Below are 18,760 nucleotides of genomic sequence, written 5' to 3'. Positions count from 1 at the left end.
GACGCGGGCTAGACGACAAGAAGAAGTGCCACGTACCAATAGGTGAACGTTGAAGAAGAGGAGCCGAAGCGCATATTTAGATATAACCACCGCTCTGCGCGCATAGTACACTCTCATCGAACTTAACAGTCGTTTGTGCTCTTCCGTTTTGGACGAGCGGGTTTATATTTCCGTTGACTTCACCTTCATCTCGCTATAGCGCGAGAACATCGTTTACCTCGCAAAGATGCTCGACGACATCAAAACCCCGAAGACCATGAAGACCGAAGTCGAACGATATGAGGTTGTTTCAGATGCTGAGACAGGCATCGTGAAGCCCATCCAGGAGCCTGCGGCGATGGGAACTGTGACCATCACCGACCTCGACGAGATCTTCTTGATTCCAGCCCCTAGCGCTGATCCTCAAGGTTTGTGTACTCTGTAGCACGTAGCTCGCGGCCTCACGTACTGAGTCTTCTCAATAGACCCGTTGAATCTATCGAAGTTTCGCAAGATTCTCTTCATCGTGTTGGTCTCGATCTTCTCCAGTCTGGGTCTCGCACTCGTGTCCGGATTTGGAGGTCTTCTTACCTGGTATATCCCTATCTATGCCGCAGCTGGAGCTACATATGGTCAGTGATCTCAGTTCCTCACATGCTCTGACTGCGCTGACCGGGTGTGCAGCCGACATAACCGCGCTGATGACGTACCCTTCAATGTTCATGGGCGTAGGCAACTTAGTTTGCATGCCACTCGCTCTTGCGATCGGAAGGCGCCCTGTCTACCTTCTGTCGCTGTTGCTCTTGATAGCATCAGCCGTCTGGGCCGCAAATGCCAAAGACTACAACGAGCACCTTGGCGCTAGGATGCTCCTCGGGTTTGCTGCAGGTCAGAGCGAGGCACTGGTCCCAATGATGATCCAGGTAACGATAGCAAGACAAAGGCGCGAGAACCGTTCTCTAATTAGGGTGTAGGAAATCCACTTCGTTCACGAGCGTAGTACTTTCCTGATGTGGCAATCTGCCACGCAGACAGTTCTGTCAGCCGTGTACATCATCTGCGCATCACCAATCGCTGGAGCGGTTGGCCCATCCAACTGGTATTACCTAGGCGCCGGTCTTTGCGCAGCCACGTTCATTGCTTCCATCTTCTGGGTTCCCGAGTCAAAGTACGATCGCCCTCTGACCGCGTATGGTCAATTCTCAGCCGAAGAGGGAGGTGAGCTAGAAGGATGTAGGGCGACTGCACCACAGCCGGCTAAGCTCTCCGAAAGACCGCCTCTGGATAACACAAAATTTCTTCCCCGCACAGTCTGGTCAGATATGCGCATCTTCGTCAACAAACCGGAATGGATGGAAGGTTTCTACGGCTTCGTCAACACCTTCCAGGTCATGTTGTTCCCCAATGTGCTTTGGGCCTTCTGCCTAAACGGTCTTACTATTGGCGTCAACATCGCCATTGGAACAACGTACGGCACAATAGTACACGCGCCTCCGTACAACTGGTCGGACAGTTCCGTATCATACGTCAACGCTGGGCAGATCGTTGTCGCCTTTGTGGCACTCCCACTCCTTGGTAACGGCAGCGATGTCATAATCAAGTGGCGAGCAAGACGCAATGGTGGAGTTCACGAACCTGAGAATCGCCTGTTGCTGCTCTGGATTCCCCTGCTATGTGGGTGCCTTGCCGCCACGTTGTACGGCCTGGCAGCGGAAAACCCAGGAGATTACCACTGGTTCGTCTTCGTCTTCGCCAATGCAGCGTATTACTTCGCGTTCGTTGGTGCCAACATCGCTGCAATCACGTACCTTCTTGACTCCTGTAAGTGTTTCCGGATGGACGGCATGTGAGACATACACTGACTTTACATATTTACATTTAGATCCAGCACGCGCCGGCCCTATTCTTGTCGTCATCACGGCTCTTCGAGGCTTCGTGTCTTTCGGCACCAGCTATGGTGTCGCCAGGTTCATCGAGACCGATGGCTACGACGGAACGTTCGGAACGTACGCCGGACTCACGGCACTCTTCGGTCTTTTTGGCATACCCGTCTTCCTGTATGGTAAGAAGATCAGGGCCTATACCGGCAAGTGGGCGATGAAGAAGGTGTCAGGCCACCCTTCGATGTCGCACTGAGAAGACAGTCTGTCGTATGCTCGTGTCACGTCGGCGGAAGATCTACGGAGATGCCAGACAGATGAGTGCAGCTGTGTTGTATTGGCGTTGCAGCGAGACTGTTGTGTTGCTGTTTTGGCGTGGCTGGGGAAGCGCGTGCGTCCTAGTCTAATTCAGATATGTTTGAATGTGGATATCGCTCGTAAACCCCTTGATTGGCTTTCGAGCCGTGTCGTATCATGTTGTGTGACTGCTTCTGCCTGATCAGTGACGATTGTGGCAGAGGTGGGCTGGCAACGTACACGGGCAGTCATGTCAACAACGTAGCATTAGCTTCAAGGTGCTGTATGTCCCTGGAAGTGGCCTTCAACGGCGGCCTGAGAAAGCCGGTAAGTTACGGTCGGTATGGATGGGTACCATGGCCTCGCATAGCAATGTCAGTGTCGGTGTTGGCTATGTCTTCGTTGGTGATGGATGCGTTAACGCGTCATAGGCATTGTCGGCATCCAGTCGAGTCATTTGGACAGCAGCGCACTATAATCAGAACGCTGGATAGAATCTGGTGATCCTCTTCAGCGCCTTTATCTGGTTGTTGAGCCATGCAGTGATAGATGGGTGTCAGACGGGCACGTTGGGTAAGCTTCGTTGATGTCATAGTTTTTCATTTCAGCTAGCGAGAGAAAGCGGCCTAATCTGGACTAACGCGTCACGCTAGGCACGCGTACCAAATCAGGCGCGTTGGATGCTACTCATCCACCACCTCCCCTACCACCTTGGGCGCGCTCCAAAATCAAGCCAACCTCACACTTAGACTTCCGCCTTGATATACGGAATGCCAGTCAGCTTGAATGTCCTCTCATCCATGATCGGCTTGTTCACCGGCTCGAACCGATTGTGCGGGTCGTCCACTCCGTCTCTTTTCGCAACGTTTGAGCCTGTGTGCCTCGCGTTTGGCCAGTGGGTCGTTCCCACCCAGCGCTCGTACGCATCCCTCTTCCTGCGCAAGTCCTCTTGAGTGGCATCTTCCACAGGCATGTAGCATGTGTAGATTGCAAAACGAGGCTGGTTCGTCTTGGAGCTCAGGTTGTAGTGAGGGGTGCGGGAGTCCCACACCAGCAGATCGCCGGGCTCTGCACACACCTTCACCCACTTCAGGCCTTTCTTCTCGAGCCACTTCATGCCATTCTCAGTGAAGCCATACCACTCTGGTGTCCACGCTGGAATGCGTTCCTCGTCCGCCATATCTTTATGGAACTCGTCGGACAACAGATGTCCGCCCGGACACACGATCAATCCGCCGTCCTCTGGACCATTGGGAAGCAGATTCACCAAGCCTTGCAGACATCGGAATCCAGGTTTCAATGGGTCTTGGTCTTGGTGAGGCCACGGCTTGTTTGGTGCCAGGTCTGAGCGACTAGAGCGACTGTCAGCTTGTTCGAGACACGGATGCGCCCAACATACGGCAATGTGAAGTTGATCGCATCAAACGACACGATCAAGTCCTCGGTATTGTAAACCTTCTCAAAGGCTCCAACAACGCCAGGCTCTCCTCGGATGGCCCAAGCAAAGTCTTCGTGGGTAACAGCATATTGAAGGCACATGCCCTTTTCAGTTATCAACGGGAGCTTGTCTTTGTGGACCGTGGACAAGTCATTGCGGTCGTAGCCGAGGTTGCTGGAGAATGTGAGTGCTTTGCGATATCATGTCGGTGTCTGTACTTACAATCCTTCCAACCAGCTATACATCTTGTCTGCGTACTTGTCGGCCCTCTCCTTCGGAATAGCACCCTTGATAACTGCATAGCCATCTCTAGCCAGGTCGTCCCTCCAGTCTCCGAACGTCGTATCCGTGCCGTCCACTCTCATGCGCTGATCTTCGACGGCCTTCAGCGTAACCGACGCTGTCTTCGTTGCGGTGGAGATCATGTCGATGCGTATATTGGTCTTGGGGCTGTTTGCCGAATTGGATGAAACTTGATTGCTGTGTTAGGAAGACTGGCTTGGAGGTCATATTCAACATTCTTCTCATACAATATCTGAGCGCCTGTGCGATGTGCAGCCTTTGGCGTTGCCCACACGGGCCGAACGTGTGTGGGCCCACCTCTCCGAACCCCGATTACGACGACGGCGCGTGCGAAATGCACGAGCCTGAATACACATTGCGGGGATGTTGAGAGAAGATCTCGTAAAGTGGAGGGTAGGGATCAATTCCAGCAGGTTTCCCGTGCTAGGACGGCAAGAGGTTATCGATTATCAGGTAACCGCTTTCCCGGAATACCACCAGCATGTTTGATAAACCTCCGGCACGGCATCGTGATACCCCATCAACTTCTCTTCCTACACACCCACGACTGCGCTCACAATGCCATCGTCAACACCATTTCGGATCATCATTGTGGGCGGTGGCATCGCAGGACTGGCAGCAGCTATAGCCCTTCGGAAGGACAACCGACAGATTACGATCCTCGAACAATCTCGTCTCAGCGCAGAGATCGGCGCTACGATCTCACTACAACCCAACGCCACAAGGATTCTAGAACAGTCGTGGGGGTTGACAGATCTGCTCAACGGCTCGAACGGCATGGTCGACCACGGATTCAGGATCTACAATGCTGACGGCAAGATGGTGAATGAAATACCTCTACGGAGCAAGACGCAGTATGGCGCAGACCGCATCATGTGGCACCGCGAAGATCTCCACGCCTATCTCAAGAAGACAGCTACATCCATCGAACTGGACGGCCAGCCTGCAATACTGCGTACTTCGGCACGAGTATCTCGGTGTGACTGTGAAGAAGGCAAGGTCATACTTGAGAGTGGTGAGCATTTAGAAGCAGACCTTGTCATTGGCGCGGACGGCATTCACAGTGCTCTACGTACTTCTATACTCGGTCAAGAGGCCCATCCCAAACCCACAGGTTCCTCGGCATACCGGCTTATGCTGCCAACTGCGATTCTGAATGAGCGCGCGCCACAATTCTCCGCAAACATCAACCCAGAAGAGCCCTATACTTCTATGATCATGGCACACTCCTGTCGACTCATCATGGGTCCTGCACGCGGCGGATCACTTTACAGTATCGTTGGACTGGTACCGGACGAGCAGATGAACGAGAATGCCGACAGAGCGCAGTCGTGGGTGACGAAGGGACACCCTGAAAAGATGTTGGAAACATTCAAGGATTTCCCCAGCTGGACCAAAGATGCACTCCGGAATGCCGAAAGCATAGGTCTTTGGCAGCTGCGCGATTTGGATCCGCTAGATAAATGGCACTCTGGACGCGCGATTATCATTGGGGATGCCGCGCACGCTATGCTACCGACTCAAGGCCAAGGCGCAAGCCAAACCATTGAGGACGCCGAAGCTTTAGGAACGCTCTTCGGTCACATCATTGACAGGCCGTCCAAGGACGAAGTGTCTTCGCTTCTAGAAGACGTCTTCAAAAGTAGACACGAACGTGCAAGCTTGATACAGCGATTCAGCCGCGAAGCTGCGAAGCCTGCAACGGAACGAGGCAGCAATGTGATCAGAATGTGAGTGCAAGTCGCGCAGGTTTTTTGACGTGATCTAACCGGGACAGGCACCCTGATGAATTCATGGATTACAACTGCACCTATCGGGGAGTGCATGATTGGGAGCAAAGGCGTTCTATGTCAGCAATAACGGTTGGTCTCAAAACAACAGCAGTGGCTTAGACCAGGTCCCACACTTCGGTCGACACGGGTATTGGCGACACCTGAGCCGCACCCTCTGAATCGACGTTTCTGCTGCAATTGTAGACATAGGCGACATGGCTCGATGAGTGAGGCTTGCAATGTGAAACGTGACTACTCCCGAGGATGTTGAAGGTTCGGCAATTGATGTGCCGTCGGCTCGATTGATGTGACGGTTCGGACACACCCCGCATCTGAACAAGGGTAGGGGCGCCCACTTTCCGATGGCCGGAAGCCTTGATGCGCTTTGAACTACCTGCTCGTTTTTTCCCACATTTCCGTTCCTCAGTTCTTGAATTATGTCAGTCGAGATAGCGGTGACCCCAACGAATGCGCGACCCTCGAAACGTAAGCGGACTTCCGATGCGTCAATTGGTGGGCTTCAGTGTCAAGTCTGCCACCGATCATACGAACGTGCCGACCACTTGAACCGACATCTGGACTCACGTGAGTTTCGCTCACCGTTGGCCATCACTCAGCGAAATCCTAACGATGCACAGACCGCAACGAGAGGTCGTTTCATTGTGAGGAGTGCCCTGCAGCGTTCAACCGAAGGGACCTGCTACTCAGGCATCAAGCAACTCACACAAAGAATGCTAAAGATGGGCTCGTAGGCCCATATCGCGTAGCAGAACGTGCCACGAAGGCCTGTAACTCCTGCGTCGTATCAAAAGTCAAATGCGACAATGGAAGGCCATGCAAACGGTGCCAAAAGAAAAGCCTACCATGCCTGACAAAGTCGCCCGATCCGTCACCGCTCGCTCAAGCGGGTGTAGGACAACAGTCAGCGCAAGTGTTTGCAGCATCTGTTGAAGAGCAAAGCAACCCATACCAATTTGACGATGACATACAACTGAACGATGTCTACCTCAACGAGACCAATACTGAGGCGCAAGCTCTACTCGATCTGTACAATACCACTGGTTATACTCAGCATACCATCCCGGCCTTTTTCGAACAGATCATGGTTCCCGCACCAGACTTTTTGGGTAGTGACTACATGCAACCGCCTCCAGATCTGACAGCATGGATGCCAGAGACTGACTGGCTTGGTCAGATTGACATTTTTGGCAATGATTTCACTCCAACTGTCAGTCAGATGCTAGAAGCGCAGACATCACAGGTGACTGCCTTGCCTTCTGCAACGCCGCCTATCAATACAGATGTTTCTCACGAGAAGATTGATAGCAACTCCGCGAAGAGGCGCCATGCAGTATTCAAACAGTCTGCCTGGTAAGCCACACTGACCGATAGACCAATCAGCGCTGACCTGCTTTAGGTTCTGGATCCCTGAGCGTAACCAGCACGCTTTTAGCGAGCACGAAAACATCGCCTTGGACGAGCGTAACGTAGATCTTGCCTCGTCACCACACATGCCATATTCTTCCAACGTTGTGATCCCAGATAAGCTTTCGCCGGCAGCCCGTGACCGCATCTTCCAATTGGTGTCGAAGACTGCACAGAGCCATATCACCATTCCTTCTTTCCCTTCGGCAGAGTGCGTCGACAAGCTGATCAAGGTTGGGATTGCAAAAAGAACTGAGACTGATGCATGGATCCATCCGTATACCTTCGAAAGCGAGACTGCCCGGCCAGAATATCTCACTGCCTTGGTGGCAGCTGGGTGTGTATGTTTTGGCGTGCTCTCGGTGAGCAGAACAGGCTTGGCGTTACAAGAGATAGTCCGAGTCGCGTTGAACAGGCTGGTAGGTCTTTTGCAAATACCAGGCTTGACACCAAGTCGAAGGACGACTAACACGTCTCCAGTCCGAGAATGATAATAGTGTGATACGCGACCTTGAATATCTCCAAGCTTCGATGCTTTGGCTTGATATCGGGGCATTCTGTGGGTATAGGAGGAAGATGGAAATCGCGGAGAGTAGCTTGCAATCTCTTGTCACGGTAAGAAGCTCTGATATGATCATCTAACGCACGCTGAAGGTATAGGCACTGCGGCGCGCCGGCAGATTCGATCACATCCGGTATCCTGCAGTAACACCGTCTGCCGAGGATGGCGACGAGGAACTACATGCAAAGTGGAAGCAGTGGGTGGAGCAAGAATCTTACAAGAGGTATGACAGATACGGTGGAACCTGTTTACCCAGCATCTAATACAGACAGGTTGGTATATCACTTGTTCGAGCACGACATCCACATGACTATGGCGAAGCATCGCCCGCCACTTATCAGCTACGCTGAACTTACGCTCATGTTACCTGCATCAAAGACGCTGTGGTTGGCACCTACAGCAGAGACATGGCGAACGCGCTATCTTGACATGAACGTCGTCTCCAGCCCTCCCTCGGTTCAAACGCTTCTAAAAGACGAAGCTGCCATACACTGCCTTCCTGCCACCATCGACATGCAGATCGCTCACTCCTCCTATCTACACGGTATTGCAGCTCAGATTTGGGAGTATACACAGCAATCTACGCTGATGAACGAGAGCAGCGACGCCGCTTCACAGCTCTGGGCTCGATCTCGTCAGGAAAAACTGTTGGTGTATCTTCTCTCATACTCGATGAAGCTGACACTCCCCCGCAGATACCAATATCTTCAACGCGAAGACCTTCTACCCAGCAAACATCCAGCCGTGACCTGCCTATTCCACCAATTCCTGCAGATGTACCTCCACGTCAACCTCGATCTAATCACGCGCTTCGCCGGCAAATGCGGCGAGAGCGCTGCCAACAGCGCGTACACCCACCTCTCACCCTGGAGCCAAACCAAAGAAGCTAGAGTCGCAATCTGGCATGCTGGACAGGTAATCCGAGCTGCGCGACAAATCCCACCTTATCAGATCCGCGGCCCAGATTCCTTCATGTTATACCATGCCATCATGGTCCTCTGGACATACAGCATGATGATGCGCGACCTGGCTAAGAAGACCGGTACTACGACGCCGATGCGCACACGGCCGAATTCGCTTCCGGGCAAGGTTATCTACCTCGATGATGCCGCCTCTGATAACCAGGCTAGTGTTGTTAATTCCTTCATTGCTACGAATAGCGGTATACCGTGCCTTCGCATCATCTCTACGCACCAACCAGTGCCATCGGAGTCTGGAGCGATTGCTCGGCCCGAAATCTGTAACCTCAAGTTTCCTTCGCAGGTTATGAAGGTGGGTGTCATGCTTCTTGAATCCACACACCCGGATGTGGATCGTGAGACTGGGCCGCCTCTTGTAAGGGCGCTTTGCGGACTGATGGAAGAACTGGGAGGTCTTCGATGAGAGAACTTGGTATATTTCATTGCCATGGCAGAACCCAACGCTTACAATCTCGATGGCTGTCATTCCACATTTCCTTATCAATCAGCACCGTGCTCGCGCACACCTTAATCAAAGGTCGGGGGTCAGGTAGTGTAGTCAAACCAGCGCATTGCAACGAAGAAACAAAGACACTGGTCAAAGAGCGATTAAAATGTATTTCGTGATCTCATAAGCCCGAGCACTTCGCGCTAGACCCTTCCATTCCACAGTACCAAGAAAGCAAAAACATGCTTCGACTCAACATCCCCAGACCCACCCGATAGCCATCGGAAGTCCGATACAGTGCGAAGCCCACGTAACCATCAGAACCGCCGTTCGCCGACGGCAGTCATGACAGCGTATGTACACCCCACTTAAGCCTTGTTAGAGCCGCGCTTTGGGCCACTCGCAAGATCGGCAAGATCCTCCATGAGGTCATTCCAGATCTGCTTTACCATACCCTCACCCTCCTCGCGGGTAGACGTGAATTTGTTGGCGACAGCCTCAGCGATGCCCTGGTAGCCAGACTGGTTTGTGTCGGACACTTCGGTCATTGCGGAGGGGGAGTGGATGTGGGTACCGTCAGCGGAGACAGTGTAGATTGTGGGCTGCATGGGGATCTAGGAAGCCATATCGTTAGCACTCTTGCGCGATAAGCAGAAGACAGAGAGTGGGACAAGACTTACGGAATCCTCGCTCTCAGCACCGCGGCTGGCAACGTTGGCCCATGGGATGATAGGGACTCTGATGCCCATGGGCGCGCTTCGGCTCTCCAGGTCGAACTCCGGGAAGTGCATAAAGTCCAGGGTACTGGAATCGCCAACGGACTTTAAACTCCTCGATGTGTTAAAGCGGCGGACTTTGTTGCCGGTCTCGGTAGCCTCGGGGACTGGGATGGTTTGCTCGCCATGAAGGCGGATGGGTCCAGCCGAACGATTTGAGGCATAGGGCTTGTCGGTTGTGAGGAGCGATGAAGAGGCAGTCGAACCTGTCATTGACAGCTGGCGGACTGTGAGACGAGGGCCCAGAAGGCGTGGGCCGGCGAGGGCGCTGATGATGCGAACGCTAGGTTTTGAGGCGGCCATTGCGAAGGTGTGTGTAGTGTTGATGTATGGGGAAGTTGATGTGAACGAAACGCAAGTGCGCGCGGAGAGGAAGAAGTAGTAGTATGCGAAAGAAGCAAGACGAGCAATTAGTGGTAGATTATAAGACGATAAGGTTTCAGTGACGCAAAGATGCGGGCGTCAGTAAGCTTCGGAAGGCGGCGGGCAATGGGAAGCGCTATCAGGCGAACCGGTAGACAGGAACAGGTGTTGAGAGGACAGGAATGACAGCTGAGCTCGCGACACAGTGAGGGGAAGCTCTCCCTTTTCTAAGCCCTCGAGCCTCACAAACACAGCAGCGGCGACCACTCTTCGGATTCCTTGGCCTGCGTTCTGGGATCTCTACAGAGAGCGGTCAGTGAGCTGTGCTGTACAACGACTCAGGACACCCTCGTGGATTGTTCACTTCATAACGAGTGGGCACATCGGGGATGCAGCGTTGGACTCCGTGGTGCTCAGTGGATGGGAGCTTGCTGGGAGGGAGCTTGGGGCACCCACTATACTGCATGTGGCACAAGGGCTGGCCCGAACCAATGGAAGGGACCCACTCTAGCATGCCCAGCACGTCTCCCCCGCACTTTTGATCATGGTCGCAGCGTGCTCAAATAAATCGTCTGATGTCTTGATGATGACAACGGCACTCGATTAAAGTGAAGACATGAAAGTCGTTGAACGTCTACGCACAGCATGTTCGTTCGTGATGGCGACCACCTTGCACGCAACGGCGCCAAAATGTCGGTGTAGCAGTTGTTGAGCGCACAGTTGCAGGGGGGATCGCCATAGGTTTAGCGATGTCGGCTCCCTCCCGTCACCATGCACAGGACATACTTGTGCCTGTATGATCGGCTCTCCACCCAGTGCGCATAAGCTTCGGTGACACTTTACTGGGCAAATGAGGCGAGCGATAAGGAGATGCGCCCAGCCTATTCTGTTTTACCAAGACGTCAAGATCGGGGTCTTGTGATGCCTGCATGCCGACCTTGCATGTATATACGATGCAATCTGGTTGTGGTGGTGTTGTGCTGGGCAGTCTGCATCTCGATGTTGTGCTGGGTCTGCAGCTTGATCTTGCTATCCTCTCGATCAATGCTTGCAGCACAGACGGTCAAGGTCGACCAGAAGTTCGAGATTTCTGTCGCAAAGTCTTCCGAAAGGAGTAAAGTGAGGCTGTGAATTCCATGATTAGAAGCGTCCCACCCTGACTAACATATACCACTGCCCCACTGCGCACCATGTCCACGTACCAAATCTGCACCAACCGCCTCAGACCAACATTCCCACGCAACTCCACTTACCCAGCGACCTCTCAGACGTCTCCGCCATGTTCTTTGGAGGCTGCTTAGCCAAGTACTAGGACCACCTACTTTCGAAATTTGTCATCAACAAGACAAAAGTCGGCCTGATGGTCTAGTGGTATGATTGTCGCTTCGGGAAAATTATCCTGGATACAGAGTATCTGTTATGTGACAGGCCCCGGGTGTAAGTTGTCACAGCCTTGAACATGTGAAGTTTAGAATCTAACGTTTGTAAAGTCGAATCCCGGTCAGGCCCACTCTCCTTTTTTGCTCCTGCAAAGCTCACAGAAGCTCCGCACTCTCTGCGTGATTCTCTGCATCTTTTTTTTTAACCCCCTATTTGTATACACCTTTTCCAGAAAATGCTTTCTCTTGCTCTGCATGTTTGCTGCCTCCAGACGTGGGGACGAGGACGCATATAACACCTGGTCCAGCTTACAACGCGCATCTTCGCATCTTCCCAGACCCTCTTGTGCTTGCTTTCACAAACACGCGGTACATGAACACAAGCGAACACACCTTGCAAACCATGCGCTTCTAGAATAGCAATCATACTACATCTCCGGCTGGCGTCCCATGCTGCATGATTAAACTTACATACATTAGGATAATTTTCCAGCGTAGCCAAAGCACCAGTCATATCACATCTCAAACGACCAGGAATCAAAGTGAAGGCTTGGAGCTACATTTCCTGTGGTATATACTCTCGTCTAAATCAAACACTAGAACACCACTGAGCAAAGACGGCTACAAGCAGGCGTCGAGGCCCATAATCTGCAAACCAAAACTCCTCGATAGTCTCCAATCCGGGGGTATCAATGACCCTTAGGCGCGTACGAAGGCAATGAAAGTGGTATCCAAACAAGAAACATGAAGTGACAGAAGGCACAGGCGCGCATGGTTCATAGGAACAAGTCGTGAATGCGTTGCAGAATCGTGAAGAGAAGGGGGCCGCCAGAGAAAGCAGAGCGTGAAGAAGGACGGTTACCGTCCGTCGTACGAGTCACTAACCCACCCGCTGTTGTTTCCACCAGCGTACATGGGCTGCTGACCGCCCTGTTGGTAATCGCTCTCTTCTTCAAAGTACTCGCCTCCACTAGAAGCATCGAAACTGCTGCGACCGCTGATATCGCCATCGTCGTCAGGCGGCCCGGCTGGGAGCTGATCCCACTGAATGCCCGCGAGTGCTGGGTACTGAGCGAGAATGGCAGCAGGCAGGAATGGCTGTGGGGCTTGCATCCCACCAGCCTGAGGGAACGACTCGAAGCCAGTTTGCCCAGGCATCATGCTACCAAAGTTTTGAGCGGGCATTGGTGCGAACATGCCGTTGCCATTGTTCAACTGCTGGTTCTGGCCATCCCATTCACCCTTCTCGCGCGCCTCCTCTTCGAGTAGCGGACGGATACACACGCGGCCTGCCTCGGATCGGAAGTGACGTCCAAGAGCATCTGCACGAGCGAATCGTCGACCACAGCCCCAGTTGTTGCCATTCTTGAGGTTGCCACGGCAGACAAACTTCTTCTCGCCCGAATGGAGACCTTCATGTCGCTTGCGATCGTGCTGGCGCGCAAAGGCTTTTCCACAGACACTGCAGACGAACGGACGCTCGTCCGTATGTGTGCGCAAATGCGATCGGAGGTTGTAGGCTCGAGTGAAGCGCTTCGGACACAGCGTGCACTGGAAGGTTGCCGGGTGCTTCTGTGTGCGCTTTGGGTTGGAGCCATCCGCCGGCGCAGGTCGCGACGGATCTGCAAGATCCAAGATGTAGTCGCGATTGGGTACGCTTGATGTAGAAGAACGGCGCGAGGATTTATTCGAGGGCGACGGAGAACGAGACTTGGCGGCGTGAGGGGAAAGTGAGCGGTTCACGTCTGAGCCTGGTGTTGATGCGCGCGAGCTAGCACTGCTGAAAGGATCGGACCTGGCGCGGGTTCTGTTCCGGCTGCGTGCTGTTTCGCTGTTAGAAATGGTTGTTAGGATTCATTGGACTGCTTACATCTGTCTGGCGGGCTCAGCGCATCTATTTGATGCTCGGGCTTGGGTGGCTCAAAGCTTGCCTGCCGTGAAGGCGGTGCGAAGTCAATGTTGATTTCCGGCGGCGACATGGCGTCGGCCTGACCGAACTCAGGCACAGGCTGGTTCAGTGAGGGGAACGGCTCAGCTTGACCTGGGTAGCTATTCATGTCTGGAGGCGCATACGGGTTCATGTTCTGGGTAAGACCAAAGGTTTCGGGCTGGAATTGCGGGAGGACTTGTTGATTCTGCGGAAGCAGACGAGGCGATATGTGAGGGCTATTACCCGCGCTCATGTGCGCATTGCTGCTGTTCAGGTTGAATCGGTCGAATCCTGGCACAGGGTCCTGGAATAGCTGGGGGTCGTTCTGTGCATTGATGAGGGGTGACGGCTGCTCATTGTCCAAGCTGTCCTGGTGGTGCAGGTACGGCGAGTTGTGCACCGACGATGCGTGTACAGAGGACGCAGCATCGCTGTTGCCCCTAGACCTAGACCTGTGCTGGCCAAACCCGCCTGCCATCTGCCCCCATTCCGTAATCTGACCGTAGGCTGCGTTGGGGTCTAATGACGTGTGTCGCGAATGGCCGGGTGATCTGAAGGGGCCTTGGTTCAGGTTCGGCGAAGCATGTGGGCTCGGAGAATGGTGGTTGTTCATGTTGGGCAGCAGGTGCGGCGGGGTAGGCGCGTTGTGCTGTGTGGCTGCCATCTGGTGCATAAGATCGGAAGGGTCGATGGACTGGTTGTGTTGCGACTGGCTGTCGAGCATGTGCGGGTCAAGCGTGTTCCCAAGATACGACGGCAGCGATTGGTTCTGGCCGAGGTCGTTGGCCTGGAAGAAGTTGGCGTAGTCGGCGTTGGTGGAGTTGGCGATGTCGAGTGGGTCGGGCGAGATGTTGCTGCCTTGGGGGCCGAATTGCGGAGTGTTGTGCTGCGAAATGTTCGGCGCAGCTTGGAAGAAAGCTGGGTCGGCAAAGGTGTTCTGCTGGGGGAATGGCTGGCCTTGGGTCGTGGTGAGGAAATGCGTGTTGTTTAGCCCCGCGCTGGTGACGGCGTACGAGGATGGGTCTTGAGCGGGATCGAAGCCCAGGCCGACGTTGTGCTGGTGCTGGAAGGGCGCATGTGGGCTGGGCGAGGGAGAGTGCGCCTTATGAATGCGCTGGCCGACTGAGGGAGAGCGCCCTCGCTGTTGGATATCCATGATGTAGGTGCTGGACTCGCGTGTGCCCAAGAATAGGTGGGATGTGGAGGAGGGAGCCCTGGAGGCCGCGCTTGGGCCAACGTGGAGAGCTTCGTAGACACCAAGAATCAAGGGCCGGCTGTGAGTGGTCGAATATACTCCAGGTACACGCAATGTCGTCGGGTTACTGGCTTGTCTGCTGAGGCTGGTGAGTGTGAAGGAGGCGCAGTGTAGTCGTCGGTCGCAGGACACAGCCCACCTCACGAAGAGCGACGGCGCTGGAAGCGGCCTAGTCCGCTATAATTAGCCCCGCAGTGGGAGAGCCCGCTGCAAAGTTCCTTGTGTGTTCCTTGGTTTCAGACTCTTGAGAGACGTGAAACCACGAGCTAGGGGATGCGTTATGCGTTGTTCTTCTGCCCGCCGGTGATGACGTCGGGAGCAACGCGGGCGAGGGCGCTGGACGTGGGCGGTAGCAATGGCGACAAGCAAGCGCGGCTGCGAGTCCCTGAGAGATACGCGCTGGCCGACGTGGATCGTTGTCGCGTGATAGTCGCAAAGCAATTCGCGGGTTTAGGTTCGGTGGAATAGAGCTGACCGCTACTGGCATTCGGTCTTGGGGAATCACTGTGTTCAACTGCTCACTCCGCCCCAGCCTTATACAACGACTTAGCTTGCGCATATTCACGCGGGCCGTCCATTGGTGAAGCGTCTAATAGCCGGCTACGGCGGGCGGTCGACGACACCGCTTGAGAACATCAAAGTGATGCCGAGCCGTCACAAAACGTTCGAATCACACCCTCGGCGACCAATCCGACGGGCAACACTACTGGCCCAATTTCACACACCGCGCGATTCTTTGGCGCGAAGGCCATTCGGCGAGCCGTCGCGTCCCTGAGGTCATTACCCGTAGGCCCACTGAGCGTTCTCTGCACTGCCTCGCTCGAACCAACGTCGCAAGGCGCACTTTCTCAAGGCGTACTCCCATGTCCCCACAAACCAAGCCCTCGCTCCTATGCTCGACAACGTTGTGAGATGCATTACTTAGCTACGATAATAATAGCATATTTGGTCCCAATTGTGTGTTTTCGCAGAGCCGCACAAGTGCATGTGCATCGGGTCCACATCTCGACCATATACTACTTGTGCTAATAGCATGACGCTTCAGGCCACCAAATCTACCCAAACTTTAGGCCTTGTGCAGGGTCCCACCGCCCATCTTGTGGAGGACCAGCAGAAGGTCGAGCGTTCCCGGATGCTGTAGGCACCCCACCAAACCGGATTCCAACTTCTGGTGTCCACATACCAGACGGCGGGGGTACATTTGCTCTCGTGGGTGTCGGGGCTGCCAAAGGTTCTTCCGCATGTGCAGTCGCACCATAATGCGGGTTTTGTGCATCTGCTGCTTTCTGCTGATGTAATGAGTTTGTCGTTGCTTGCTGGAGGCCGAGGGAGCTCATTCGAGTAGTGAGATCGCTGGGACCATTAGCATAGGCGTTGGGACTAGTGGTTGCATTTGCATACCTTTCTAGATGTGATGCTTCTGACTTGCGATTGTAAGCAAAAGTGCGCGCCTCATCCCGAAATCGATTTACGATCTTGGCTAGGTCATTGTAGAACTTTCGCCCAACGTCGAGATTCGAGATAATCTCCTTGTACTTGAAGTATGCGTTTTCTAGATTTTGCAACGCTTGCTCACGCTTCTTGGTGGATTGATCGCCACGACGAGCGATCAAGAAGGCCGCGTTTGCGTCTTGCAGTCGCTTGATAGCTTCTGCCTGCTCCTTTTCTTCTTCTTGGATCATGTCTTGGTCGGCGTCGTACATCTGAAGACGCTTGTCGAAAAGCCCTTCAAACTGCACAGCCTCGATTGTCTGCATAGGGTACTCCCGTTCTAAGCGAGCAGCTTCGCGCAACAGCTCCGGATCTAGCCTGCTGTCAGGATATGGCTTGTGTAGGGATGCGCGGGACTTACTTATGTCGTCTTGCTTCGCCTTTGTCCGCAAGGCCTCAATCTTCCGCCGTCGCCTACTCTCGAGCCTGCTGACTTCATTGAAGCTGCCACGAAGCTTGCCGGCCTCGCGCTCGACATCGCCAGTGATGGCAGGTCTCCGGCCGCTCGGGACATAGTTTTCGAGTTCGTGATCTGGTCCACTGAGCAGTCGTATGAAGTGCTCATTCTCCTTCAACTTCGTCTTTACGATATTATCACTGTTAGTAGCAGCCTTGAAGTAGCCGTCGATCTCGTTGATCTGGGCATAGAGCTTAGGCGCTGCTTGCTCTGCGGGTGGTCGTGTCCAGCGTTCTGTGCCAAACTTGCGTCGTGCGCCTTCGTCCTCTGTTGCTTCGGACCTCAGGATATCGACGCCCTCTTGATATATAGCTTGGTCGGTGTACATGAGCTTCTTCGTATCCTCCATTGAACGCAAAAGACGGTTGATGCCATCTTGTTGACGGATCTCTTCAGCGTGTGCTACGAGACCAGGGGGAAGTCCTAGTGGCTTCTCTAGAGCCTGCAAGGAGCCGGGCAAGTTTAAGCTGCGGAGTACCTCGTGAATCTTATTTGTCAATGACTCTAGCTCTTCTACGATGGTACCGTTGACTAATCGATCCCGGCGGTCTACGTAGATGCTAGCAGCCAGATGTACTGAGTAGGGCACCAGCTTGGAGAAGAGCGCTGGGCCAAGCTCGCCGCGCTCTCCCAGCATCGAATTGGACTCGGCTATCTCCTTGGGGACTCTCGAGACTACCATGTTGGCTCGATCCAGGATCTTGAGCTCTGCCTTTGGTGGTACAGGTAGCAGGTAGATCATGTCATTGTCCTTCTCGGCCCGCTTCAGGTCCTCCGTTATCCGGTTCTTCAAGCCGTTGAGATCTGCAAGCACAACTTTGTTGATGTAGCGCTGCTCCTTGAGAGCCTCGTTGACGCACGTAAGGCTGTCGCGTAGCCGTGCGACTTCCTCGCCATACTTGCGCTTCTCGAGAGAATCGCAGGCTGCGCGGTATTGCGCAGCAGCCGCAAAGTGGTGGTGTTTCGCCGTCATATGATGTATCCACTCGCTGCTGATAGCGTCCGATTGTATGCCTGCGTCTCCCGCCTCGTTGTATAGATCGGATACGCGGGCGGCTAGTTTGGCGATGGTCGCGTCTTTCATCCCGTCCTTGACAGCCTTCTGCCAGAAGCACTCCTGTCCTTGAGCCAGCATGAGCTTTTCCAAGCACTCGAGTGTCATGAGGTCCATGTCTTCGGGTGGCTCTGTCCGCAGCTCCGGCAGGATAGTATTCCTCAAGTGTGACAAGACTCCGGCTGCGAGGCAAAAGTTGTTGGCTGCCATCTTCAGCCCGTCTGGTGTGCTCCGGTTTGACGACATGGCCAGCTGGGAGTACATGGCCGCGAGGTTGAACATGATGTTGGCGAGTTCGAAGCGGAGGTTGTTGCGCGATGTCGGGCGGCTCGTGTTGTATCCCAGCGCAGGATACCAGGGAAACTCTACGCCGATGTCGATGGGGAACTTTCCGCTCAGCCATATCAGCTGGGCGGCGTACTGCTGCAGCTTCGGGATGTTGCTCGGGTGGGGTTCTTGGGCGTGGGTGGCGACGGACCGCAGCTTCTCGATGGTCTCGAGGTCTTTGGTGAACATGTCGGGATGCTGGTCATATTTGGAGGATATGTACTGCTTGATGGCGTCGGTGAGGTTCACAGAGTGCGAGCGCCGGAACGGGAGGAACAGGATGTTACTGGCCATGGTGCGGGTTGTTTCGTCTGCTGGCTGGCTGCTGTACTCAAATTCATGGGCAAGAAATGTTTGGCCGTGTTTACAGGCGGCAGTGGGCGACGTCACCGCCCAACCGCCTGGGCGTACGAGGGATGCAGCTTGAGCCCCGCGCTAGCCAACGTGGGGCGGCCGCGGCCTCAGGGTTCAGCAATTCACCTGCAGGAACGGGCTCAGCACATGCGAGACTTGGACATGGCAATTTACGCGTCGTGGCGTCCAAGACACCGTGTCCCCATGTCAGAGCACCGGCGAGGACACTTAATCGTCTGCTCCCGGACCCTCACTGAGCATGTTTCATGCCACCAAAGTATCGCCATGTCAAACGAGACACGGACATTGTA

General features: G+C 54.1%; 6 protein-coding genes across 6 annotated transcripts; 2 read left to right on the top strand and 4 right to left on the bottom strand.

Annotated features, from left to right (window-relative positions):
• Nucleotides 1-226: 226 nt before the first annotated feature.
• J4E79_006577 (uncharacterized protein) lies at nucleotides 227-2,115 on the top strand (the record flags this gene model as incomplete). The annotated part of the gene is made up of 5 exons (XM_049355447.1): nucleotides 227-407; nucleotides 465-611; nucleotides 664-902; nucleotides 954-1,800; nucleotides 1,862-2,115. 5 exons carry the CDS (start codon nucleotides 227-229, stop codon nucleotides 2,113-2,115), a joined length of 1,668 nt encoding a protein of 555 aa, XP_049210120.1.
• Nucleotides 2,116-2,901: 786 nt separating this feature from the next.
• J4E79_006576 (uncharacterized protein) lies at nucleotides 2,902-4,019 on the bottom strand (the record flags this gene model as incomplete). The annotated part of the gene is made up of 3 exons (XM_049355446.1): nucleotides 2,902-3,508; nucleotides 3,556-3,768; nucleotides 3,817-4,019. The coding sequence occupies 3 exons, from the start codon at nucleotides 4,017-4,019 to the stop codon at nucleotides 2,902-2,904; spliced, it is 1,023 nt and encodes a 340-aa protein (XP_049210119.1).
• A 436-nt stretch (nucleotides 4,020-4,455) lies between these two features.
• Nucleotides 4,456-5,789, top strand: J4E79_006575 (uncharacterized protein; the record flags this gene model as incomplete). Its single annotated transcript, XM_049355445.1, has 2 exons — nucleotides 4,456-5,627; nucleotides 5,675-5,789. The coding sequence occupies 2 exons, from the start codon at nucleotides 4,456-4,458 to the stop codon at nucleotides 5,787-5,789; spliced, it is 1,287 nt and encodes a 428-aa protein (XP_049210118.1).
• Nucleotides 5,790-9,431: 3,642 nt separating this feature from the next.
• Nucleotides 9,432-10,142, bottom strand: J4E79_006574 (uncharacterized protein; the record flags this gene model as incomplete). Its single annotated transcript, XM_049355444.1, has 2 exons — nucleotides 9,432-9,677; nucleotides 9,744-10,142. 2 exons carry the CDS (start codon nucleotides 10,140-10,142, stop codon nucleotides 9,432-9,434), a joined length of 645 nt encoding a protein of 214 aa, XP_049210117.1.
• Nucleotides 10,143-12,439: 2,297 nt separating this feature from the next.
• On the bottom strand, nucleotides 12,440-14,667 carry J4E79_006573 (uncharacterized protein; the record flags this gene model as incomplete). Its single annotated transcript, XM_049355443.1, has 2 exons — nucleotides 12,440-13,404; nucleotides 13,452-14,667. The coding sequence occupies 2 exons, from the start codon at nucleotides 14,665-14,667 to the stop codon at nucleotides 12,440-12,442; spliced, it is 2,181 nt and encodes a 726-aa protein (XP_049210116.1).
• Nucleotides 14,668-15,832: 1,165 nt separating this feature from the next.
• On the bottom strand, nucleotides 15,833-18,389 carry J4E79_006572 (uncharacterized protein; the record flags this gene model as incomplete). The annotated part of the gene is made up of 3 exons (XM_049355442.1): nucleotides 15,833-16,052; nucleotides 16,168-16,570; nucleotides 16,619-18,389. The coding sequence occupies 3 exons, from the start codon at nucleotides 18,387-18,389 to the stop codon at nucleotides 15,833-15,835; spliced, it is 2,394 nt and encodes a 797-aa protein (XP_049210115.1).
• Nucleotides 18,390-18,760: the final 371 nt, after the last annotated feature.

This window comes from Alternaria viburni (genome assembly GCF_023758015.1).
Source record: "Alternaria viburni strain BMP 2772 chromosome Unknown scaffold_13, whole genome shotgun sequence".
Lineage (NCBI taxonomy): Eukaryota > Fungi > Ascomycota > Dothideomycetes > Pleosporales > Pleosporaceae > Alternaria > Alternaria viburni.
This window is presented reverse-complemented; position numbering and strand designations above follow the sequence as displayed.